Below are 24282 nucleotides of genomic sequence, written 5' to 3'. Positions count from 1 at the left end.
ACTACTACTACTACTACTACTACTACTACTACTACTACTACTACTACTACTACTACTACTACTACTACTACTACTACTACTACTACTACTACTACCACTACCATGTGACTACTTACTACTTTGTTGATTAGTGGCGGAGGATACCTAGTATCTAGGTAGCTACTATCAGATACTCAATATAGAGTAATTTAAAAACACAGAAAAAGTTGTAGCGTGAAAAAGAAAAATCATACAGTGCCCATGTAGATTACCGGTCAGGTATGCCCTGGCCTGGCCTTGCCCTGTATCAAACCACTGGCACATCCAAGATCAACCCTAGTACGTGATTCTCAAAGCTCGTGTGAAGACAGCAGTGAGAGTACCGGTGACGCGCCTCAACTGCTGCAGCCGCAGTAGAGAAGAAGCAGTACTGATATAGGAGAGAGGTTTATTGCCCCCTTACTCGGCCCAATGCAGCATATATTTCTATTTTCTATCAAGGCTTTCTGTTTTCGGCGACACTACTAGAGGAGTGGCGAGCAACTGAAGCAAGCACGCTTGCTGCAGAAGACCGCTGCTGGCCATGACGTTTTCTTTTCTCTTTCTTCGATCAAAAAGCCATACCAAATAATCAAAACCGACTGCATCAAAACCCATACGATTCGCTTTTGGGCAGCTTCATGCCCTTGTCGTACAGCCACTTATAATTGAGCCCCGGCACGAATTGAGGACTTCTAGTCCCCGATGTCGGTGTGGGCGAAGCGGGTGATTCAATGCTCTCCCGTCTTGCATTCGGTCTCTCACGCAAACTCTGCGAGCGACTCAGTCCGGAACCAATGCCTGCGCCCGCGCCAAAGGACGAGCGGGCGCTTACGCCGAATTCGGGATTCTGGTTGCTGACAGCCTTGTGGAAGAGTGGACTTCCCGATGGGGAGAACGTAGTTGTTGCAGCAGCAGCTGCAGCTGCACCAGAAACCGAGCGACGCTGAGACTGTGAGGGCGAAAAGCCGAGCCGAGAAGTCGACAGTGGTGAGGACGAGATACTTTGTCGGTCAGAGCCGATGCTGTTGGGAGTGGGAGTGCCAGTGGCAGACCCGGAGGCCCGTCGATAGCGCGGAGGTGTGATATAACTGCCCCCAGACGCCGGACTCGGCGGGACGGACGGGTCCAAGCCCAAAAGCAAGCGTTGCGACGGTGTCAATGGGATATCGTTGATTTGGTCCTTTTTCGCAATATAAGGAATCGCAGGGCGGAGGAGCAGGATGATGTTTGCGCACAGAACCAGGCGGAGGACTAATAATGCGTTTGAAGGTACTTCCAATGCACTGCTGACACCGGTAGACGCAAGGAGGGGTGGAATACTGCGAGCATATTAGTCCCGTAGGAGTATGGATGGATAGGGGGTTTCCCGTTTCTGTACATACCTGCTGTAATATACATCACTCAGGACAAAAGAAAGGATCAACGCGGCAGCATTGGTCAGTGCTCCCTTGATGTTTGTGTCTGTCAGCGCCGCCGCCGAGCTGCGCTTGATGATTTCCGTGGTGCGAGGGTGTCTGAATCTTCCTGGCGATTCTCTATACACAGGTGCACTGCTAGTGGGTGTGGAGGGCTGGACCTGGGGCTGGTTCGGTCTTGATTGTGTTGTTGTCGTCGTCGTCGACTTGGAGGAAGGCGGCGTCAGTCCGAGATCGTGTGCTTTGTGGGCGAGATAGTGTGTCGTGGCCGAGATTTCGTGCGTCACCAGCTCGCGGGCGGATTGAAGGGCAGAATCGGGCTTCGATCCCGTCGGAACCAAGGACGTGGCGATTGTCGACATGATTAAGGAGGAGCGCTTTGGTAGTCAGTCAGTCTGTTTGAGTTGCATGTGAACGAGACGTTCTGGTCGCCCGACTTGACTTACCCTGTTCATGTGAGCGTAAAGACTTACCTGTGGCCAAGTTGGATATGACTCAGGGAGCCATTTGGTCAGTTGCGGGAAGTTGCTGGTTCGTGTCAGCAACTCATGGTTGCGAGTGAATGTCACAGTAACAAATCGTCAACAGCAGGGCAGGTCTGCGGCAGGGCTGTATCAACATTGACAAGGCAGTTGTTGACATTCACTGTGATTGGCTCTTGGCGTCGGAGCCTTGTAGCCTCGTAGCCTCGTCAGCCTTGAGTTTGCCTATACCTCAGTCTTCTCTCCTGGCGATGCGTTTTCATGCTACGTTAATACATACCACTCGATGAAATCTATGTCATGAACCCGGCGCCATAGCTGTACTGTGTGCGCTGTGATAGGAAGCCAGAAAAGCCTCTGGACATGACTCGAATCACCACTTCCTTTATTTCAATGTATTCATGTCGAAAATATCACCGCCAAACAGACCAGAACTCAACTTGGATGATGGCAAACTCTTCAAATCCCTTGCAAAACCCGCCACTACTAACAAAACAACATCCATGGCGTTGGTTATGACTTCCTACCTCAGGTAATTCCTGCAAACGGTCTACACCATCAAACCACCAGCAGATTATTCCATCACTCAAAGCCAAGCCTAGCTCTGCCGTTTGATCCTACCACTCCTTATAATAGTATTAAGTAAAAGGGATGCTCCTATAAAATCTCCTTTCTCCCCCCGCAGAACGGACAAACCAGCACCAGCACCCCGAACTTGATCATCAGACAGACACTAGAAACAAAAGTCAAAGTGTTATAATTATACTAAAAGGTCAACCCAACCCATCCCGCGACTTGCTCCAATATCATCTGTCAAAACAGACTAATTCTAGCGACCTCAACCAAGATCAAAGCCGTTCGTTTCGTCCATAATGCCAGGATCACCAAGTACACCTCCAAACACACCTGCAGCAAGTCCACCGGGCACTCCACCATACGCGAAGAATTGAGGGATATAAATAAGAATTGAGCGGAAAACTACATCAAGAAGACACGAGAAAGCCTTGCAAGAAGACATGGCATATAAATCCGCAACCGCGACTGCCCTACAATGCCCCAAAGACAAGACTCCAATCAGTCTTCGGCCACCGGAGGATTTGGGTCCCTACTGCAGCAGACGTGGCAGTGATGGATGTTTGAAAACCACCAAGGAAAGTCCAGGTTGAACATCTTGATCGGTAACGCAAAAGGCACTGATAATATTCAACGCTGCCGGGATGGGGAGAATTTTATTAGACTCGGCTGGATGAATGAATTTATGGGATGATAATAAATAGAGCCAACTTGTACCCTTCTAGAACTGCCACTGCACTCCTCTGCAAGCCACCTTGGAAAAGTATCTCTTGATTATTGTCTCCATCTATGCCATTTGTCGAGAGCGGCGGCACAAGTTAGGTAGGTCTATAATGTCTAAGTAGTAATGATCTATCTCCTAAAATGTGACCGGGTATAATCGTGATAGCTTCATATCAGGGGTATTTAGCTTTCTTGCCCCGCTGCTGCAATAATGCACGGCGGAAGGGCTTCTCTCGATATGGTGATGTGCACAACGCGGCACGAGCGCGTCATACCGTGCGCCCTCATGACCGTACCAGACCATACATACAGCGTTCACGGGGCTGCGTGTCGTGCTCCACATCCCCGAGGAAACCCACAGTAGGTAGAGGAACCATGCTGGAGTGGCGCTTCAAACACTGCCAGAGCTGAGCGTTGTGATCCATATCGTACCGGTGTTTAAGCCACAAGAGGATCTTCCTTCTTGTCACCCCTCTCAATGATTGGCGGTGGCTTAGGGATATTTTGTCGGAAGATGTGACGCTTGATGAAGTAGGGAAGCCAGACTTTCAACTCGTATCCGATGAATTCTTTTGTCGGGACCGAAAAGACCTCTGCGAGAGAAACATTAACAAACGTCCCAAACCAGATGATTGCAAGACCAGAGAAAAAGCTTACGGTCCAATTCTTCCAAAGTGAGCTGCTTCGTCTCTCGGACGAAACAGAAGATCATAAACCAGGCGATGAGATTGAGTCCAGCGTAGAAACCAACTAAAATATAAGTTAGCGGGAGCAACCGCAAAATAAATGGCAATTCCACTTACAGGCTCCAGTTGGAGTCATGACGGTCCGCATCCGAGGGAATGTCAAGCTGAGGACACCAGCTAGATAGAAATGTCAGTGTAATCCTGGCAGAAGTGGCTGGCGGCGGTCCACAATACTTACCGAAAGTGTTGTTGATGCAGACGGCCCATGCCATTCCTTGCTCACGTTGGATCGTAGGGAAAACCTCGGCAGAGTACTGGAAGGCGACTGGTCCTTCTCCCAGAGAGTAACAGATAGTGAAGAGATAGATGAACCTGAACCAAAATCAGTTATGCTCGACATGAAAGCATCCCGGTAAACAAAACTTACAAGACAACTGGGCCGATTTGTTCGCCACGGCTTCCGTCGTGTTTGAGAAGAGACAGGCCCGCGGCCAACAAGAAGATGCACATGAGAGGGAATGTCTGCGGAGCACAAATGGTTAGTCAGTCATTTCCATGTATAAACGGCGCAACGTATGTGACTCACGGCTAGGGTCAAGGTTCTGCGGCCCTTGGTGTCGATGAGGAACAACGTAGGGATCGTAGACACCACTTGAATGGCACCATAGCCCAGAGATGCATACAAGGCCTGAGATGGAGTGTAACCGACGTCCTCAAAGATAGTTGAGCTGTAGAATGAGATGACTGCAACGGGTCAGCAACTGAGTGCCGATACCGGCAATGGGGGAGACTTACTGTTGATACCGCACATCTGCTGGGCAATCATGACAGTCGAGGCACCATAGTTTGCTCGGCGGATTCTAGGGATGGCGAAACAGTCCCACAAACGCCTGAAATACCCGGCGCCACGAGCCTCCCGCAATTCCTCCTGGTAGATCACCCACGAGTAGTAGAAGTCCCTTGCGGCGATGATGGGATGAGCTCGCAAGCGCAGCATCGACCGGAAAGCTTGAGCGTGTTTGCCGTGCTTCATAAGCCAGCGTGGGGACTCGGGGCAGAAGAAGATGCCCACACCAAGGATGAAAGATGGAATAAAGGCGGATCCGAGTTGAAGACGCCAGGAGAGGCGACCCGTGTCTTTGACAATGACATTGGCGCAGAACCCCAAGAAAATACCTTTCGACAGCAGTCAGCATTCGACTTGTTCCAGAGTGAAAAACAACAGGCTTCCTACCGGCAACGACCCAAAGTTGCCAGAACATGACCAGCGCACCACGGATACGGGCTGGGGCCATCTCGGCAGAGTAGATTGGAACTGTGGCGTTCTTTGCACCAATGCCGATACCCATGACGAACCGCGCGGCGAAGAGTCCTTGCCACGATTGGGCAAAAGCGGAACCAATCGGGGTGGCAGTAAGACAGCAAGCAGTGATGAAAATCTCGCCTCTTCGACCGAAATAATGGTTGAGTGGATCGACAATGAAAGCACCACTATGCACAGTCAACCATCTGGAATGTTACGCTGAGCGTGGATGGTGCACTCACATGAGCCCGGCTGTCAAGAAGATAATGGCATTGATGATTCCGATGATCCATTCGTCTCTGCCTTCGCTCTTGAGACCGAATTCGTCAGGGAAGGACAGGTTGGCCCCGTTAGATCCGGTCTGATCCCATCCTTGCGTGGCGGCTCCGACTGCACACAGAGCAATCGAATACCAAAGCATGAAAGGGCCGTGCCATTTGTGGTCCCTCTCGTATGTGAGCGCCGCACGCTCTTCCTCATCCAGCTGGGTGACCGCCTCAAAATTGTCTGAGTCTCGGGCGACGAGAGCGGCTCGACCGAACAGAGCGGCATGCTCGGCCATGCCGTGTGACTCGGCAAATGTCTGGGCATCTGCCACTGTCTGCTCCGGCGAACAGCGCTGTTTGATGTAAACGGATCAGTGCCAACGCTCTAGATGCAAGAGGTGCATGACGGCTGAATCTTGCGCAGCTTACCTTGAGCGGATTCTCAACAATGTTGAGAGCGACCGATTTGCGGCGCTCACCCGCATCCACGAGCCCAGGCTCTGAGGTGGGATTTAAGTTCTTCTCATCGTGAGAGTACTGTGCGTACTCCGCTGCATTCTTCTCGGCCATGGTTGTTGATACTGTTCTATGAGCCGCAAAAGAACCAGCATAGGACGGGAGTCTGCTGGAGAGAAACGTGGGATGTGCGCGTGAGTCGACCGGGGCTCCCATACTTTATATGCTCCGCTCTCTCCATGGTTGCGGGTGTCCACGGGGAGGAATTGTCTCCCCATGGCTTCCTGTCAGGTGCTGCCTGGTCACCATCAGATGGTTGAATCGTGATGCGCGATCCACCAACATGTAACGAAGAAGCAAGGATCAGCACGAATCACAACACGCTCGCCTATCCTCATACCCGGTCGGTATGAGATCAGTGGCCACGCCGGGCGGACAACCCAAGCGCTCGCCAATGTTGATCAACACCACCTGGGCCGCGCAGGGTCCCATGGTGCAACCTGTCGAATGCAGGACTGTGCGCGAATGGAACCGGAGTGGTGCAATAAGGCTGCCCCCTGTGGGCGCAAGCAGCGCCAAGCGGGGCGGACGCCTCCCCATATTGGGCCTCCGCTCCTCCACTGAGGTGACATCGCGCCTCCAGACAAACCCCCGCGCTCCTGGCCAATATTCTCTGACACGTCAGTGCTCGGACGACACTCGGCATGTCCAGCACCGAGTACCTAGCTCAGGGGATTACTGCCAAGGTTCCCTTTGCATTGGAAAAGATGCGAATGTTCTTCAGGCCGCCGGCGCCTGGGCGCGACTACTCTGTTACGATACCTAAGGTACCTAGGTACTAGTAGCTAGAAACAATCGGCAATGCCAAGTAATGATCGGAGAGCGAGCGCGTCGTGGCGCGAACTTGTGGGCACCCGGCCTATGGTGGCCTCATACCAATAGTGCATGATGGAGTTTAAATGAATTAAGTTCGGTTTGATGGCAACCGGCGCTCGATATACATTGTCCAACGTTGTAATGATCAATCAGGCTAAAAGCCGTGGGCAAATGGAAGGCGCTGTCCTTTCCACCATGGTAGTATTGCTAGCACTGGTAGCTGACCGCTGGCTGACATAGATATCCCAGCACATACTCCTGCGCAGTGTGTATCACATCAAGGCCGGTTGGGCGTAGGGTATAGTTGTAGTGTCTCGGGCTTGAGAAAGCGAAGGGCATAAAATCGGAACTTGAATCCGGCGGGAAGCGATTTGGGCCAATCGCTGGCACGTCTAGCCCTGAAAGAAGAGGTTGGCACCGCTGCTTTGGCACGCCCTGGTGTCTGGTTGGACGATTGCGCACACTAACCAGACTAGGTGAAAGACCGGTGCTGCCGATCCTAACCGCTTGTCTTGTTTCGCCAAGATCATCAGGGCGGCGTGGCACCACCAGACCCGCCGCGGTGCCCGCAACTCAAACTCGCTTGCTCACATGACCGTAGTTGTACCGTCGCTGAAACCCGGTCAACGCTCATTGGCTGCTCGGTGTGAACGGCGAACTTGAGTTGCCAGCCTGATTGTGTGAGTGTGCCAGTGCTGAGATGTTCCCGTGGCCACTCCACCTCAGCCTTGTCTGCTCCTGAGCCTTCAGGTCTCTCGGGCCACGCGAGACAAACGCCGACGTTCGAGGCTGTCAATGCGACAAAACCATACCGGCTGTCTGGTAAAGATTACATGGAATGCCTCCTCTTCCCGTCGCGCCGGTCACTTCCTGGACTCCGCGCGTGGTCTGTTACTTCCAGACTTACCATCACAACAATGAGTACATTTCACTACTACCCTTGATAACTAATCCTTCGGGTGTTACACATGTTATTCTTGCCGCCATTCATGTGAATTGGGATCCCAACCATTTGACCCTCAACGACGATCCCCCCGACCACGAAAAGTATACGCAGTTATGGGACGAGGTCGTGGTCCTGCAGGATTCCGGGATCAAGGTCTTGGGTATGCTCGGGAGCGCGGCACGTGGAAGCTTTGCCAGGCTTGACTACAGTGAATCGCGGACTGATGTGCCTTTCGCGAGGTTCGAGGCCTACTATATCCCGCTTCGAGATATGATCCGCAGATACGGACTGGATGGCATCGATTTGGACGTCGAGGAGGAAATGTCTTTGCCTGGAATCATCCATCTGATTGACCGTCTGAGGAGCGATTTCGGGCGCGACTTTATCATCACGCTGGCTCCCGTTGCCACAGCGCTTATGGCAGGTATGCCTCACTTGTCAGGCTTCGACTACCGTATGCTTGAAGCTGCTCGTGGAAGCAGTATTGCGTGGTACAATGCGCAATTCTACAATGGCTGGGGTGGCCTACATAACACAGACGCGTATGACGAGATCATGCGCAATGGATGGCCGGCCGACAAAGTCGTTGCAGGCATGCTGACGCACCCGAAGCACGGTGGAAGTGGATACGTACCTCTCGAGCAGACGGCTGCCGTGTTGAGCTTGTTAACAGAGCGGTATCCTACGTTTGGAGGCGTGATGGGCTGGGAATATTGGGACGCTCTTCCACAGGAGAAAGATTGCTGGATGTGGGCATATTGTATGAGATTATGCATGGGCATGAAAAAGTTAAGGGATATTGCTGTCATGATGCGTATGGGCAGGCGTATAGAGGCCTTGAATATGAACCGGTGAAGTATGTCTTCCATGAGCCAGGCGACGTGACTTCTGTAGTAGTTGACTACAACCTACAGCCACCAAAGGGAGACTTGAGGACAAGGCTGAGAAATACTGTACATGTGCTGGTCAGGCTGTCTGACAACCAAGATGCAGTGATTGGTGCGATTGCTGCCTATTAAAAGTGGTGTCTCCGCTGTCAGACAACGAACCTATAACGGCTCAATGCGGTCCAACTGCGTCATGCTCGTGGAGACGAAGAGGAACTTGAACTTGAAACCGGCTATCAACATTTATTTCCTGGTTTCTGGTCGAATATTCTGCTGATTCCCTGTCGACATGTAAAGCGAATATCTCGCCGCCCGCGAGGTAGTAACCTTCTGCTAGTGTGCCAGTGTGGCTCGATATTCACGATGCCATCCACACCCGAGATCATTGCGGCCACCAGTTCAACGGTCGCCAGAGTGTGCGCCTACGTCTTTCTGCGATGGGTATGACTTTAAGCACCATGGGTCTCCGGCAGCACAGACTAATCCTCCTCACAGATTCCTGGGCACCATTTCCCTCCTACCATCCTTTCCGCGGTAGCGGTGTACCTGGCATGTGTGTTTGGCGCATCGGAGGGCTTCGGCCCCAGCAGACCGTCGTTACGCACGACGTTCCCTGAAGCGGTCCCCAAACAGAATAACGCGACGGAACCGCAAAAAGAAGCCGGGGAGGCAGAGCAGACAGAAACGGAACATGATGAGCCAGTCTTGTACGAAGACGAGAAGTCGTTCTTCCGGACGTTCCTTCTAGGAATACCTGACTGGGGAAAGCCGCGCTGGAGTTACACCACCATCGCTACCAATGTGATACTGGCACTATTCACCTTGGACATGGTGTTTCGAGGACCTCTCCTACATCCAGTCAAAGATTTGAGCTTCACGCGGGTAGGATATGTGGGCTCCCACACGGCCAAAGTCCTTATCCGAGAACCAGACCAAGCTCAGCTGCCAATGTATGTCTATCTATCACCAGCCGACAAGACAAACTGGCGGACCACCGACACCATATATTATCTTGGACCGGATACAGATTACACTCATGCCATCACTTTTGAAGACCTTGAACCGTCCAAGAAGTACATATATTCGCTGTCCAACGACAAATCGGGCACCTTTACCACAGCGCCAGCACCCAATTCCGAAGCGGCCAACAGCCTAACTTTCGTCACCTCGTCTTGCATCAAGGCGAACTTCCCCTATAAGCCCTGGTCCCATTCTCTGGCATTCCATGGCTTCGAGCACCTTTCGAAGGTTCTTCGAGGTTTGCCGTCACCAGCCTCTTTCATGCTCTTCCTCGGCGACTTTATCTACATCGATGTCCCCTTGCGTCTGTCCTCGTCCATCCAACACTACAGGTCCGAATATCGACGGGTTTACGCCTCACCCTCATGGTCTTTACCGGCACTCGACACTCTGCCCTGGATCCATACTCTTGACGACCACGAAATTGCCAACGACTGGTCCAGCGGCAACGACACCGATCCCTTCCCAGCTGCGTCGGACCCATTCATACACTATCATGTCTCTGTGAACCCACCACTCCCGCCAGGATCAGCGGTAGGGCCGGAGGCGAACACCACATATTTCCAATTCTCGCATGGTCCTGCATCGTTTTTCATGCTCGACACGCGGCGCTACCGTATCGACCCTGAGCCCACATCATCCTCCTCCACGTCTTACCTCAATAAGCCACTCTACGGATCGTCTTCCGAGCCTGGCAACCCTCCAGACCATAAGTCACATCACACGATGCTCGGCTCAGCCCAACTGGCGTCTTTACTCAAGTTTCTATCGACACCCGAACCACCACATATACACTGGAAGATCATCGCCTCATCCGTCCCGTTCACCAAGAACTGGCGCTTCGGCACCTCCGACACCTGGGGCGGGTTCCTACGCGAACGATCCGAGATCCTGGCGGCAATGCACGCTGCCGAGCGGGAGCTGGGTATTCGGGTTATTATCCTCTCCGGCGACCGCCACGAGTTCGCCGCCATCCGTTACCCGCCTCCAATTATCGACTTGGCCGCTTTGTTGCCTGTGCCGCAGCAGGTCAAGAGCAAGAACACAGCAGCCACCAAGAAGGCATCATCGTCATCGTCAGTTGTAGGACACTCTCCACAGTCCATATCCAGCGTTGTCTACGACCGTACTCCGCAGGCCGGTCCGCACGAGTTTTCCGTCGGTCCACTCAGCATGTTCTATCTCCCCTTCCGGACATTCAAGCAGATTGACGAGGAAGATGTGGCTATCAAATACTTGCCTGACGGGAATAGCAAGGTTGGTGTTCTGGAGATCAAAAACCTCCACGGCGAGCTGCAGCGTAGTTTGCTCAAGTACTCGTTGTACATTGACGGGAAGCTGGCGTGGGAATATGCCCTTACCAGTCCGGCTGTAGGGTCGTCCCCGCAGCCCAGCTACAGCCGAAGTAGGACCAGAGGCACTTCTGAGTGGTTATGGAGTTAGTTGGATTTTGGTGATGAATATAATAATGCCTCATACGCAATATAATGGGTCAAAGCTACCGGCAGACATATCCTAGGTCGGAAGAGGAAGACGCGGGTTTATTTTTCAAAGACTCGTGGCTATCATTAAAAACTCATCTACAGTCACGTTCACTGCATGGCCTCTGTTTCCCGTGCTCACATGTATCTCCGATTCGCATTTTTGTTTTCGTTTTCCCCTAACATAATGACACCGTGATGCGCCGGCCACTTTCATTTTCATAACGCCAGAATACCTACAGTACCTTATCTATATACACTCTTGCGTCCTTACTCCCAAACTCCCTCTCAACTCCGTTCCGTTTTGCTCTTTCAAGATTCCAACCCGATCCCGCCAGACAGAAATAAGAACGCGGGCACATCGCTTTCGTGGCCATTTGGCATCTTTTTCTTCAATGCGACTACCTAGGTAGGTAGCTGCACGACCGTGCTGTGTCGTGCTGTGCTGTCTTGTTCATGTACAGAATATGTATGTACTGAAATTGGAAGCAAGACACCATCAAAATCCTGTCCACTGCCACTGCCACTGCCGCGATCAGAGATAGCCACAGTCACAGTCAAACTGGAACGACAAAAGCGACATTTCCGGCAAGGACAGCAATCTCCATACGGCAGCTATTACAAAAAGCCATTCGTCTTCAGAAGCCTTTTGATCGAAGGCGTTCTTAATTGGCGTTGGGTTGAAGCTCAACCCGGGAACAACGACACAAGACCATTCACGTATCTTTCGAGATACTGCATCGAGATATGTAGATGTCGACGCGTGGCTGGACAGCGAGGACTTGTTCAACAGGCTTGAGGTCAGGCTCGGATGTCCGAGTTTAGGACACTCAACAGGATAGACATTCCGGGATGACAGGACAGTCGACTTAAAAGTCTTCGGCAGCAGCCCTTAGATGAGAACAACCCGAGATGTGACCGTTGCTCCGATAATCGAGCGCGGGTGTTTGGCATGCTTTCCGGATCCGCGTCGCATCTCACACAACAAGGCAGTAGGCTTAGTATGTGTCACTGGCAAGAGTGTTGTAATCGGGATGGTTAGGCGCCTTCTTGCTTCGCCTCTCAATGCGTCGGATGAATTGAAGATAGCCGACAGATGCCGGCAAAAGGCGAGACCAAACCAGTCGACGTCAACACTTCTGTATTGTTGATTGTCCTCCAAGATGCGCGGTAGTTTGCCGCATAGGCTTCGTTTGCAGCCTCACCACGGGCTGTTTTCATTCATCCCATAGCAGCCACGAATTTCTCCAAGGAAATTCGTCACCCGCGTGCTAGGAGTTGCACCTTTGCCTTGAACCAATATGACAGTTGCCCGCTGGTCTGCGAGCAACAGTGCCACCGACCAAGTCAGATTTCCCTCTACAAGTATGTAGCTGGTAATTTGGAAAATGGATAGGGTATTCATCGAAATCAACAGTTCTGTCCGAAGCGGCGGTCAAAGTCCTTCAAAACCGCCATGACATTAGCAGCATCAATCTCCAACGCTGGCCGTCCAGACATTGCCGGGTGAGCATCGCTGGCATGCAGCTTTGGAAGCCAAGTAGCAATATCGGCACTTGCACGCTCATACGCCGGATGACGACTGAGGGTCGTGTAGGCGTCGGCACACGTCAAGGTTACGCCGGCCTTCGGGCCTGGCGGGGGGAGTGCGTTGTGACCCTTGCCTGTGACAGCCGCTGCAGCGCGTGAACGTGTGTTTCGTGGAGGAAGAGGGACCGAGCCATTCGTATTCGGTGCTTGGCTCTGGCAACAAGATCCTCCGGCGGTTCGCCCACCACAGCAACCGCCGGCGACAGCGGGACTGTCGCTTGCCGACTGAGCACGCGAAGCGGCTAGGGACTTGCAGAACAGAGTACTGTTCGGGTCGGCACGGCATTGGGCACATGTTCCCGGACCGGCAGCACCACACCCTCCAGCGGATGCTGCTGGAGCCACGGCGGGGACGGACATTGAGACATCGCCTTCAGATGGAGGCGGAGTGAATTGATCCAGCTGCCTTGGATGGCTGAGAGTCAATCCTCCCGCCGCGGGTCGAGACGTGGCTAACATTCGACTGCTTTGCTCTCGCTGCTGTTCCTGTTGCTGCATTTCCTGCTCCGCGGCCATTTCGGCACAAATACATGGCGTGCCGTCCGAACAGAAGCCACAGGGGTCTGCCACCGTCGTTGTTGGTGACCGATCGTCCACTCGAGTAATACTCGGCAGAGACTTGGAGGCATAAACCGTCGTGAAATCAATTTCGAGACTGTCACTTGGCTCGACCTTGATCCTTTTCTCGCCTTCAAGAGGTTGAGGTGAGCGGGCTCGTTTCTCATGTTGATGAGTGCCGGCGGCGGCGGCTTCCCCGCCCATGGAAGTGAAGGCATCGTCGATACATTGGCAACGCGTCTCAAGCGTGCAATTGCCACAGCCGACCGAATTGTCGCTGACATCTGGTGCAGCTGTTGGAGACTGTTTTTCTTGGCTCGGTGTGTTATCACCGGACTTTCCGAGGGTTGGCCGGAGGGCTTTGAGTGAGGCAAGCTCGCCCTCCAGCTTTCGACAGCGTTCGACCCAGTTGCTAAGGTCCGCTCTATATTGGTCGAGGTCTGTCTCGAGCTTCTGGATCGTGTTCTTTAACGCTTGCTGTTCCTGCTCATTTTCCTCCTCAATCTGCTTAAGTTGCTCCTCCAATTCCCCGACTCTCGCGGCACGGCGCTCTCGAAAGGCCCTTTGTGCAGCGCGATTTTGTGCCTTCCGCTTTGTTGGAGGAGTGTCTGTGGCCGGCTTGCGGCCGGGCTTTGGCCGTGGGGGAATGACCCATTCCTTGCTAGTCAGAGACAGCGGTGGTGAGGCGGAACTGGGCGACGGCGCGGGAGCCTCCTGTACTGGTTTCATGCATAGAGATGGCTTTCGTGAAAGAATAGGCTTCACATCTACTGATGTTGCCGGCGTGGTGGCTGCTGGCGGTGATCCAGCGGTGGAAGCCATTTTTGGTTGAGGACCTGCAACCTCCGAGTTTGGCCGAGGGCGACGGGATGTCTTTGTTGTTGCTGTTGCATCGACCAAGCTTCCCAATCCTGGCAGAGCTGCCGTGCAAGCAAGACACAGGCAGACCCGAAGCTGGCGCCTGTCTTGCTTGCTCGTATGTACAGGTTGGGCGCAAGCGACAAAGTGGGATGTCAACTGGACGTGGTGCTGTATCCGGACAATGGGAGATCAGTTGCAGGTTGAAGGAGATATTGCCGAAGAGATCAATTTTGATCATATCTGATTAGATTTTCTGCCCGATAATCGGCCTTGGCAGGCGGGGTCATGCTGATGTTCGAGCCAGTCACACCACCTCGGAAAACCTGCTCCAGTCCTTCAGGGCATGTTTACAGGACCCTGAAGAGACCTAGGGCCTTTTTAATGACGGCGATGTTACTAGATTGCCTGGGTACAGCACTGGCCGGGCAGACAGCCATTTGCAATTATGCCGCATGTGGGGGGTGGTATTATAATGTACATATCAACAACTCTACTTCCTTTTCATGGCGGAGGAGAGTGTGGGTATCGTAAAAACGCCTTCAACACCTTGCTAACCTCCCGGGATAGCAAACAAACTCCACCGTATGCGTGACCTGTAGGGATTTTGCTCCCGTCCAATCAGAATTTACCGCCGTGTATGTTGGGACTGTCCGCAGCGCCTTCACTTCCATTCTGCAGCCCTCCCAGGAACGAAGTGCCCCAGATCCCGACAAGACCCCAAAACCCGACTCTCCAACCACGGTAGAGACCTTCAATTCCCTGTCCCTTGCGCCTTCTTCGGGGCGCTTTGCCCATCAGAGCCGCTGTCCTGTCCTTTTGGGACTCGGAGTATCCCTCTTCTCGTGCAATGCTCCACATTGTCGGTAGGATGCCTCTGTATGACTGCGGTACAGGAACGATTGTGGTGATCGCTTTGCGCTTTGAAGATGTGGTCGGCGGTGAGTAGGTCGGGGAGGTCCAAGTGGTGATTTGTGCGCGACGTAGAACAGTCTCCAGAGGAAATTTGATGGAGAGATCCAATGCAGAGCTAGCGAAAGTGGCGAGACTCCAGCTCGTGGGGTTCATCGCCGGGTCAAGACCGAGGTAGGATTTTAAGAAAACCGGTGTGCTGGTGGAAATAAGGGCCGGAAGGGTAGATGTGAAAAAGGTGATCGGGATCAAGTGTCGAGGGATCAAATATGGCGTTGGCAACGTCCTGAGAGTGCCAAGCAGAGTGCGTGGCTCCTCACTTGATGGTGTGAGGATAAGTCGAGTTCTCGCTGCGTCAATGGGCGCTAGCACAAGGGCAGACATGGCTGTCGCCGCCGCCGTGATTAAAATCGTCGCGCCAGGACTGCTGGAAACAAGGATGGACGAATCTGGGATCGTTCCTGAAGATATCGGAGAGAGAATATCATGTTCTGCTAGTCCAAGCACTGCTGCTAGGAAACTCTTGAAAAAAGTTTCTAGCGTCCGACTTAAGACAGTGTAGATGAATGTAGAATTCGTGGCACGCCACATCGCCAGCACGCCGCTGCTGGAGGAGAGTGAGGAGAGTGCATCAAGCAGGGAATTGGGGTTCTTCAGGCGAATTCTGCCTGTAGAATCCTGTAGCCGGTCGGGACGCCGTGCTGGCCTTCCATGTCGGCCACGGACAGGGGATTGACTCGAGGAAGCCCGTTCAAAGGGCGGCGTGGATGTAAAATAGTTTGGTTCGTCATCGGAAGAATGGCCATCATAGTAGCCATCACCGTCTTCCTCAAACTCGCCGTATTTTGCTTGCCCTGGAGCAGAATCTTCCTCTTCCTCATCCTGCGCAACACGAGCTTGTAGGATGAGTTTTGCAACCTCAAACGGCTGCGCAATGACCACATTTGTATACTTCCATAACGCCTGATCCAGTATAGACTTGATCGCACCCGGAATTGATGGCGAAGCCTCAGAAATGTAGTCGGAGTAGTCGATGTCTGGGAATGTGAAGGTCGATCCCGGCTGAGACTTCGACGCGGCTGCGCTGGCGTTTGAAACGGCTTCTACTCCAATAGAGGGCGGAACGTAGTAGGGGCGTAGAGGGTTTGGCACATATCTTGGATCTTGCATCTTGGAAGGGGCGCAGAGAACTGGTATTCGTGGTAGATGGTCTACCCTGTTCCTCGTCTGGGAGAAAGATGTTGGCTTCGATGATGCGGCTATCGTGACAATTCACGTTCAGATCATACTACGTGAACACAGACCGCTACACGTGACATTCAGCCTCGTTGCAGCTTTAGCCGAAACTTCCCCCTTTACCCCTGAGCCTTTGCTCAAGTGAAAAGTGGCCGGCCAGAAACGCATTTGATGAGCACCATGAATCATGGCTTCAATAATGGCTCTATTGTTGCCTTTTATCGACAAAATGTGACAGAGGATGAATCCCTCAATTTTCTATACTTGCGGCGCAACGATATCAGGTTTCTTTCGATCCATGGTCTAGGCTGCGAGGTTTTCTCTGCTGGAGTTGACTTGAACCAACCCTATGCGTAACGACATATAGTGTTCAGGGCTGCAGTATTGAGACCCAGCATGACAAAGAGATGTTGTAACTGTTGAATTTCAGCAGTGTGGTGCACTATGAACTTGGGAAGTGTCGCATTGAAACCGGCCACTGATTATTGGCTACCTTGGGTCGTAGCTACCAATGCTGATGGCTTAGATGGAACATAAGGAGGCCCATAGCATAGCCCACGATTAATTCATTGTATTTTACTATCGACATACCTCAACAATTAAAAGTACCTGGTAGAGGTTCGCATGTTTACATTATTGTACACTGGCGGCCTGTACCCAACCGTAGCCGCCAAGATTGCGTCACATCGGACTCGGAGCTCGGCCTGAAGTGTTTTCGGCCGTTGCGGTCGCTGCTTTTTGTGGCTCGCTGCTAGTAGTGTTGCAGATAATATAATCACTACTGGAACAGTTGTGTTCCAACATCCGCGGAGCATCACCACCGGCGCCGCGGTCACTTGTTTCCAAGCCTAGGGACATGTCTGGGTTCAATGGAGCGGGCGCCTTGATCTGGCGGTCCATGGCCAGACATGTGCAGCAGCCAGACCTCGTTCACCAGTGTCGAAATGCCACCCACCGAATTTTCCGGCAAAGCGTCCGCCCGTCGTCGACGATGACCTTATGTCGGCGCCACCAAGCCCAAGTCGAGCTGAAAAAAGATCAGATCCGACAGCAAATACGTATACTAGAACAAGGTCGGAGGCGGTTTTCGGTGACTGCCGCACAAAAGCATGGCCATATCACTCCGCCTAAGCCGGGAGAAGAGTATGAACGAGAGTACCGGACAACAGAGATGTGGCGCTGACGGTATGGCAGACTTCATGTGACATTCATTGATAAAGACGGGGATCGACATACCTTCGAAGTCTCCGCGGGCGACAACCTGTTAGATATAGCGCAGGCCAATGATCTTGAGATGGAAGGTGAGTCTGAGCCTGCTTTCACGGCAGCGATGTTGCCGTCAATTCCTAGGACCTTTTGGATGTCAATCTCCACAGGGGCAATGGCTGACTTTGATCTCCAGGGGCCTGTGGTGGGTCATGCGCCTGTTCTACCTGCCATGTCATTGTCGAAGACGAAGAAATGTACGATAAGATTCCCGAGGCGTCGGACGACGAAAACGACATGTTAGATCTTGCCTTCGGATTGACGGAAACGTCGAGGTTGGGCTGCCAGGTGGTAATGACCCCAGAATTAGACGGGCTGGTTGTAAAATTACCTCAGATGACGCGGAATTTGCAAGCGTCGGATTTCGAGAAAAGGAGCTGATGGAATCGGCTGGGTGCCTTGCGACATGTACATGTACAAATATAATCTGCTCTCATGCTCCTGTAAGGGAAAATCATCACTTTCGCGCCGTGGGAAGCACATTCATGCTGCTGGCTAGGCCGATTGATACGCTATTGCTTGGGGTCGGTCTTTGCCTTTTTCCCTGCAATCAACTCCAAAAACCCCTGTTTACTCATTTCATTGATCTTCTCCTCGCGGTTGGCCATACCGACCGTCCCTTTCTTTCGCTCTTCCCTCGCGGCCTGTTCAGCCTTGACTTGGGCCGCTCGAACGGCGTTGAAGAGCTTGATAACACCGCGCTGGGCAATTTTGCGCAGCCTCTTTTCTTCCTCGGCGATTTCACCGGCCTTTCCGGAATTCAGCCCCAACACGTCCTTGATTCTCCCTCTTTCTAGGTCTTCTTTGCGTTCAAACCGTAATTTGGCTTTGGCCTTCTTTTCCAATCGCTCGTTGGCAAGAGAAGCACTCGTTTCCGCTGCTTCTTTGCTCCGTGAAAGGACTGGGTCTTTTCGAGCCGATTGTGACAGCTTTGTAGATAGAATTTTGGAGATGGATGTCGAAAAGGCATCCGGATCGTTTCTTTTGCTTGTGGGTTTTCTTCTCTTTATATCCGTCGACCCGGCTTCGCCCTCTTCTTCCGATGCACTGTCCTCCTCTGAACCTGTTCCCTGGCCATCTTGCTCGCTGTCTTCTTCTGAGTCGGCCGTGGCGGGTTTCGCGGGTTTCGCACCAGGACTCTTGGTGCTAGTTTTGGTCTTTGGGGGAGGCGCTGTCTTGGGTTCATCATCTGAGTCCGCCAGGTTTACTGCCGCAAATCCTCCGTCCTCCGAGTCCCGATCTGAATCCTCCGACGAACTGTGGTACTCGAGTTGCTTCCTGAATCGCTTTTTGGGCCGTTCTGTCTTTCCTCGCATTCCATCTTGGACTTTACGCTTCTTTTGAGACATGGGAGCCATTTTAGACATGATTGCACGGCAAGTATTTGTTCGCTGATATGTCGTTGTAATCGAGGCTCCTGGTGCCAGAAATTGTTCTGGAATTTCTCGTCGGTAGAACTGCGGCGCCATCATACAATTGGTACATTGTACTGCGGATTATTCGCCCCACTGCACTCCAGGACTCGAACAGGAACCCGCCATCATCAGAACATCTACCAACACTAATCCGCGTACCTTAATCACCACTCACACTTGAGATAGCAAGAGCGAACTCGATCAATACCCGCGGTGTCTTGCAGCACTTCGTGCGCATCCTTCTGCAAGATGGTTCTCTCCGATCTGGGGCGGCGTATCAACGCCGCCGTGTCGAACCTCAACCGAGAACCCAACCTGGACGAGAAAGCGTTCGATGCCATGATCAAAGAGATTTGCTCGGCGCTCCTTGCAGCCGACGTGAACGTTCGACTGGTCAAAAACCTACGTAAATCGATACAGAGTACAGTAAACTTCAAGGACTTACCGCCGCAAACGAGTTCGAACAGCAAAAAACGGCTCATTCAGCAAGCCGTCTTTGACCACCTCGTCCAGCTCGTGGACCCGCATGCCGAGCCTTACAAGCCGAAAAAAGGGAAATCCAATGTTATCATGTTTGTTGGATTACAAGGTGCTGGAAAGACCACCACGTGTACAAAGTTGGCGAGATACTACGCCCAACGAGGATTCAAAGCATGTTTAGTCTGTGCGGACACCTTCCGAGCCGGTGCTTATGACCAGCTGAAACAGAACGCAACCAAGGCCAAGATACCCTATTATGGGTCGTTGACTCAAACAGACCCTGCAGTTGTCGCTGCTGAGGGTGTGGCGCGGTTCAAGAAAGAGAAGTTTGAGATCATTATCGTTGATACCTCTGGTCGGCACAAACAAGAGGCAGATTTGTTCGAGGAAATGATACAAGTGCAGAAGGCCATCAAGCCGGACCAGACCATCATGGTTCTTGATGGGACCATCGGCCAAGCAGCAGAAGCGCAATCGTCCGCCTTCAAGGAGGCCGCGGATTTCGGTGCCATAATCATCACCAAGACTGATGGAGGAGCCGCTGGAGGTGGTGCCATATCAGCTGTGGCAGCCACCCATACACCAATTATTTTCCTGGGTACTGGAGAGCACATGATGGACCTTGAAAGATTTGCACCTAAACCATTCATCTCAAAGCTCCTTGGCTATGGTGACATGTCCGGGTTGATCGAACAGATCCAGTCAATCACACGAGAGTCGGCTGGAATGAAGGAAACGCAGAAGCATCTGGCTGAGGGTATTTTTACCCTGCGAGATATGAAAGAACAAATCACCAACATCATGAAGATGGGACCACTTTCTCGAGTGGCTGGCATGATACCGGGGCTTGGAAGCATGATGCAAGGTAAGTTGATCTCGCTCAGGAATTTGAGCAAAAGCAGATTCTAACCTTGCCAATAGGTATGAGCGATGAAGATGGAACCGAAAAGCTGAAGCGAATGATCTATATCTACGACAGCATGACTGCCAAGGAGCTGGACTCGGATGGCAAAATTCTAATTTCTCAACCGTCCCGAATGGTGCGGATTGCGTGCGGCTCTGGGACCAGTGTACGTGATGTGGAGGAGCTTCTCACCCAACATAAAGTGATGGCTTCGTTGGCCAAGAATATGGGCGCCCAGAAGAAGAACATGCAAAGAGCACAGTCGATGATGCAGGGCGGCAACAAAGCTCAACAAATGGCCGCTATGCAGAAAAGGATGGCCAGTATGGGCCAGGGACGAGGAGGTTTCCCTGGTGGAGGTGATATGGGCAAGATGATGCAGCTCCTGCAGGGCATGGGCGGCGGCGGCGGGGGTGGCATGGGCGGAATGGATTTGAATGCCATGATGCAGCAGTTTGGTATGGGCGGAGGCGGCGCAGGTGGCAGAGGCCGCGGGAGATGAGTTATCGATGGTTTTGCTGAAGCACTGCTGTCATTGAACAGTTGTTCAGTGGGCCCATCCAGCGACAACCCCGTCCGATCATGGTGCCTGTGAATCGGCACCGCCACGCTACTCAGATCGCTTCAACCTTGCCTCTGCAAGTACCACCACAGGCAGCGGTAGCACTTCGCCTTTGCAAGGAGCCATGCTCTCTCCACGTCCGAGTTTCGGAACAACAACGATGGCAAGAAACGGTTGACGAATTCGCAACAGGGTTAACCATTCTACCAGCCGAACTGTGATGGAGAGAACTGGGAGGAGTTCCTCGGCGGAGTAGGCAAGGGATATGATGTGGGTGAGCCAATCCATACTGGCAGTCTCCCGCCGACAGAGCTCAGTCCGACATAGCGCAGATGCGGAGTGAAATAAGAGCCTCGAACACCGATGGCTTACACCGGTCACCATGCACTGGCAGGGTGATTCCGATATTGACCGCGGCGGCGTTGGAAATGCGCTCGCTCGTCCCTCAAAAGAGCCATGATACGCGACGCCGGCCAGGTTCTCAAAGAGTCATTATGAATAATGAAGTCCTGGCAGTCGCACCTTCTTTCCAGTTACACATCCCTTCTTGCTTAGCTACGATACGGTCATTGTACAATGTTATAGTCCTTTGGTGCGCGTCCAACTTTATGAAACCGGGGCACGTGATGCACTGTGGTAGACTCCGCCAATCGGAGACGCGGAATGGAACGACGCCGCCTAAAGTCCGAGTCCCGTCAAACTATGGCAACTCGAAGCTGAATTTCTTTATCGAAGCGCAGCCTTGGATTGAAGTTGCCATCATCTCCCATTACAGCCGGCCCGACATCACCCCAGAAGCCTCTCCTTTCGCATTCTTTTTGTTTTCCAGTTTCAGTTTCAACCAGCAAGATGGGGTCACTTGGGGGCTTCGGCATGCCAGGCATGGGCAACCCTCAGACGGCGGGCATGAGTGAACAAGAACAACAAATGGTCAAGATGGTACGTTACGAGCTGTCGCATCACAACCCCCAATGCCCTGACTCCATGATGACCTGCCGGAGGCCATTTCATCTGTTCTATCTCCGCTTCGCTTAATTCGCGATGAACCATTGCTAACTGCATAATACAAACAGATGCAAAAAGGCATGGAATCCTGCGTCGCAAAGTCGGCTCTAGCAGGCGGCATGGGCTTTGTCCTCGGTGGAGCTTTTGGGTTGTTTATGTCGAGTGTAAGTTTGGACACTCCTCTCTGGTATCAGTAACCCTGGACATATTGTCCTGGCTGTTTGTCTGCACGATGTTGTAGCAACATAGTGTGCGAGGCGAAGGACAAGAAAGAACATGGGCGCTGACACCCATTTTCCTTCGCTAGATGGCCTACGACACCCCCCTCTCGGCACAAGGACAACAAATCACCTCTCTCCCCGTACGCGAACAGCTCCGCCGCGGTCTCAAAGACATGGGCTCGAAATCGTACTCGTCCGCCAAAAACTTTGCCATGATCGGCGCGATATACAGCGGCACCGAGTGCGCGATCGAAGGGTTCCGAGCGAAGTCGGACTTGACCAATTCCGTCCTTGCCGGCTGTATTACCGGTGGTGGTTTGGCGTACAAGGCTGGTCCGCAGGCCGCTGCGCTGGGGTGCGCTGGCTTCGCGGCCTTTTCGACGGCTATTGATGCGTACATGAGGATGCCGGAGAGTGATTAAAGGGTACAATACACGTACATTGGCACAAAGAAAAAAGCGTGAAAAGACGATGCAAGCCCTGAAAAGGAGAGGAAAGGAAAGAGTGCCGGTGTCTATCCTCTACATCCAACCTGGCCAGGTCTCTGCGCGGGGAGAAGAAAACATTGGGCAAGTGTGTCCAGCTGGCCAGCCAGCCAGAACGGTGGAGACAGTCTCGAGTGGAGGATACCGGTATGCCTTGAGAATGGCCAAAAGGAACGATGCGTCAATAGACAACAAACAAGGCATCGTCAACGCGGATCGGACAAGCAGATCAGAACGACAAGGGGCTGGCCGACACTTCACATTGAACCAACATCATGATTGCTCCTAACATCGCGGCCACTACCACTACTACCACTACCACCGTCGAAGACTAGCCACCCTACTCATCACAACCACTACTGTACCGGCTACAGTAGTCAAATAGATAATTACAAATGATACCGCATTATTTACTCGCGGAACCGGATCTGGAACATCCCTCCTCTTTCAGCCAAAGGGAAGCAGCAACGAATCGAATCGAATACACGGATCACCAGACAACAAAATAGATGACGGCCTTCGACCCTTACGCCCTGCTCCGCTCCGTCGTTGTGGTCGGGGTGGTGGTATGGACGACTTACTGTGGCGCTTTGCTGGGCTATGGAACTCTCGTTCAAGGCGCCCGGATTCGTTGGCCGGAGAGGCCCGTTTAAAGGGCAAGAGAGCCAAGAAAAACAAAGCAAAACAATCTTTTTGATACCCATCACTTCACCTCAACTCAAGCTCAACACAGTCCTGGGACAAAGTGGTGCTTACCTTACCTTATTATTCGCTTATCACGCAACGGGCACTGCATTGTCTTTTTCCCGCCCATTTCTCGGCCCAGGCGAACCGAATGAAGCATTTCAAATTCCACAGTACTCACTTACCTGTCTATCATCATTGCTGTCTCTGCCTTTGCCGAGGTTGTTGAAGTGGCAAGTGCACAAAGGGAACCCCATAGTCGATGGGAATGACAATGGGAATGGTACGAGGAGGTCACTTTGTCACACTGCATCATCTCTTTAGAAAGAAGAGAGGAACCGTCCCTTGGATTCTGTATACTAGTGATCGGCGAAACGAGGAGGGTTAAGGTATCAGGGGCTGGAAGTAGGGACAGGATGAGGGAGACAAGAGATCGAGTGCGAGAGCGCAAGCAAGAAGATAGAAATCTCTCCTCTCACGTACTATATCGCTACATTTCCAACTTATCTGAAACAATTCAAAAATTATTCGGAGGGCAAACTGTACACTGACGAGTGAAATCACTGCTACATGAAATAGGTCTAATAATTACTCCTCTCCGGTCGAGAAACAACCCAAACAGTAAAACAGTCTTGTACTCAGTCTCTGTATTGGATAAAGGGAAAGATAAAGTACCAGTATCTAGATAACAAGATGACCTGCACTGGGCAGCAGGGCAGGGACATCCAGGTTCGAGTTCCTCAAGCGTACGGCGCCCGGCCCAAGAGCTTCTCGCTGAACCGCTTCCACACTGTTGGCTTGCATCGGTAGTATCTCACTGCATCCAACGACTGCACGCAGATGCAGACCTCCATTGGAGATGTATCTCCCACTTCACGATGGCACCGAGGACTCTGTCGATCCCCGTTCTACTCTTTGTCCCGTCCAAACACCGATCGACACAGAAACTCCAGCCCATTGAGCGTTCGATC

The 24282-nt window shown here is 52.4% G+C and overlaps 10 protein-coding genes across 10 annotated transcripts; 5 read left to right on the top strand and 5 right to left on the bottom strand.

Annotated features, from left to right (window-relative positions):
• Positions 1-625: 625 nt before the first annotated feature.
• HMPREF1120_02336 (uncharacterized protein) lies at positions 626-1798 on the bottom strand (the record flags this gene model as incomplete). Its single annotated transcript, XM_009156374.1, has 2 exons — positions 626-1340; positions 1404-1798. The coding sequence occupies 2 exons, from the start codon at positions 1796-1798 to the stop codon at positions 626-628; spliced, it is 1110 nt and encodes a 369-aa protein (XP_009154622.1).
• A 1854-nt stretch (positions 1799-3652) lies between these two features.
• HMPREF1120_02335 (MFS transporter, SP family, major inositol transporter) lies at positions 3653-6039 on the bottom strand (the record flags this gene model as incomplete). The annotated part of the gene is made up of 10 exons (XM_009156373.1): positions 3653-3807; positions 3872-3964; positions 4018-4077; positions 4139-4272; positions 4328-4422; positions 4487-4644; positions 4696-5076; positions 5135-5391; positions 5446-5822; positions 5899-6039. 10 exons carry the CDS (start codon positions 6037-6039, stop codon positions 3653-3655), a joined length of 1851 nt encoding a protein of 616 aa, XP_009154621.1.
• Positions 6040-7639: 1600 nt separating this feature from the next.
• On the top strand, positions 7640-8602 carry HMPREF1120_02334 (chitinase; the record flags this gene model as incomplete). Its single annotated transcript, XM_009156372.1, has 1 exon — positions 7640-8602. One exon carries the CDS (start codon positions 7640-7642, stop codon positions 8600-8602), a length of 963 nt encoding a protein of 320 aa, XP_009154620.1.
• A 395-nt stretch (positions 8603-8997) lies between these two features.
• HMPREF1120_02333 (alkaline phosphatase) lies at positions 8998-11097 on the top strand (the record flags this gene model as incomplete). The annotated part of the gene is made up of 2 exons (XM_009156371.1): positions 8998-9075; positions 9130-11097. The coding sequence occupies 2 exons, from the start codon at positions 8998-9000 to the stop codon at positions 11095-11097; spliced, it is 2046 nt and encodes a 681-aa protein (XP_009154619.1).
• A 1448-nt stretch (positions 11098-12545) lies between these two features.
• On the bottom strand, positions 12546-14105 carry HMPREF1120_02332 (uncharacterized protein; the record flags this gene model as incomplete). Its single annotated transcript, XM_009156370.1, has 1 exon — positions 12546-14105. One exon carries the CDS (start codon positions 14103-14105, stop codon positions 12546-12548), a length of 1560 nt encoding a protein of 519 aa, XP_009154618.1.
• Positions 14106-14762: 657 nt separating this feature from the next.
• Positions 14763-16223, bottom strand: HMPREF1120_02331 (uncharacterized protein; the record flags this gene model as incomplete). Its single annotated transcript, XM_009156369.1, has 1 exon — positions 14763-16223. One exon carries the CDS (start codon positions 16221-16223, stop codon positions 14763-14765), a length of 1461 nt encoding a protein of 486 aa, XP_009154617.1.
• A 681-nt stretch (positions 16224-16904) lies between these two features.
• On the top strand, positions 16905-18160 carry HMPREF1120_02330 (ferredoxin, 2Fe-2S). The gene is made up of 3 exons (XM_009156368.1): positions 16905-17432; positions 17484-17590; positions 17692-18160. Exons 1-3 carry the CDS (start codon positions 17146-17148, stop codon positions 17934-17936), a joined length of 639 nt encoding a protein of 212 aa, XP_009154616.1. The 5' UTR covers positions 16905-17145; the 3' UTR covers positions 17937-18160.
• HMPREF1120_02329 (uncharacterized protein) lies at positions 18068-18913 on the bottom strand (the record flags this gene model as incomplete). The annotated part of the gene is made up of 1 exon (XM_009156367.1): positions 18068-18913. The coding sequence occupies one exon, from the start codon at positions 18911-18913 to the stop codon at positions 18068-18070; it is 846 nt and encodes a 281-aa protein (XP_009154615.1).
• A 306-nt stretch (positions 18914-19219) lies between these two features.
• HMPREF1120_02328 (signal recognition particle protein) lies at positions 19220-20856 on the top strand (the record flags this gene model as incomplete). Its single annotated transcript, XM_009156366.1, has 2 exons — positions 19220-20315; positions 20372-20856. The coding sequence occupies 2 exons, from the start codon at positions 19220-19222 to the stop codon at positions 20854-20856; spliced, it is 1581 nt and encodes a 526-aa protein (XP_009154614.1).
• Positions 20857-21765: 909 nt separating this feature from the next.
• Positions 21766-22564, top strand: HMPREF1120_02327 (uncharacterized protein; the record flags this gene model as incomplete). The annotated part of the gene is made up of 3 exons (XM_009156365.1): positions 21766-21855; positions 21990-22085; positions 22229-22564. The coding sequence occupies 3 exons, from the start codon at positions 21766-21768 to the stop codon at positions 22562-22564; spliced, it is 522 nt and encodes a 173-aa protein (XP_009154613.1).
• Positions 22565-24282: the final 1718 nt, after the last annotated feature.

This window comes from Exophiala dermatitidis, assembly GCF_000230625.1.
Source record: "Exophiala dermatitidis NIH/UT8656 unplaced genomic scaffold supercont1.2, whole genome shotgun sequence".
In the NCBI taxonomy this organism is placed as follows: domain Eukaryota; kingdom Fungi; phylum Ascomycota; class Eurotiomycetes; order Chaetothyriales; family Herpotrichiellaceae; genus Exophiala; species Exophiala dermatitidis.
This window is presented reverse-complemented; position numbering and strand designations above follow the sequence as displayed.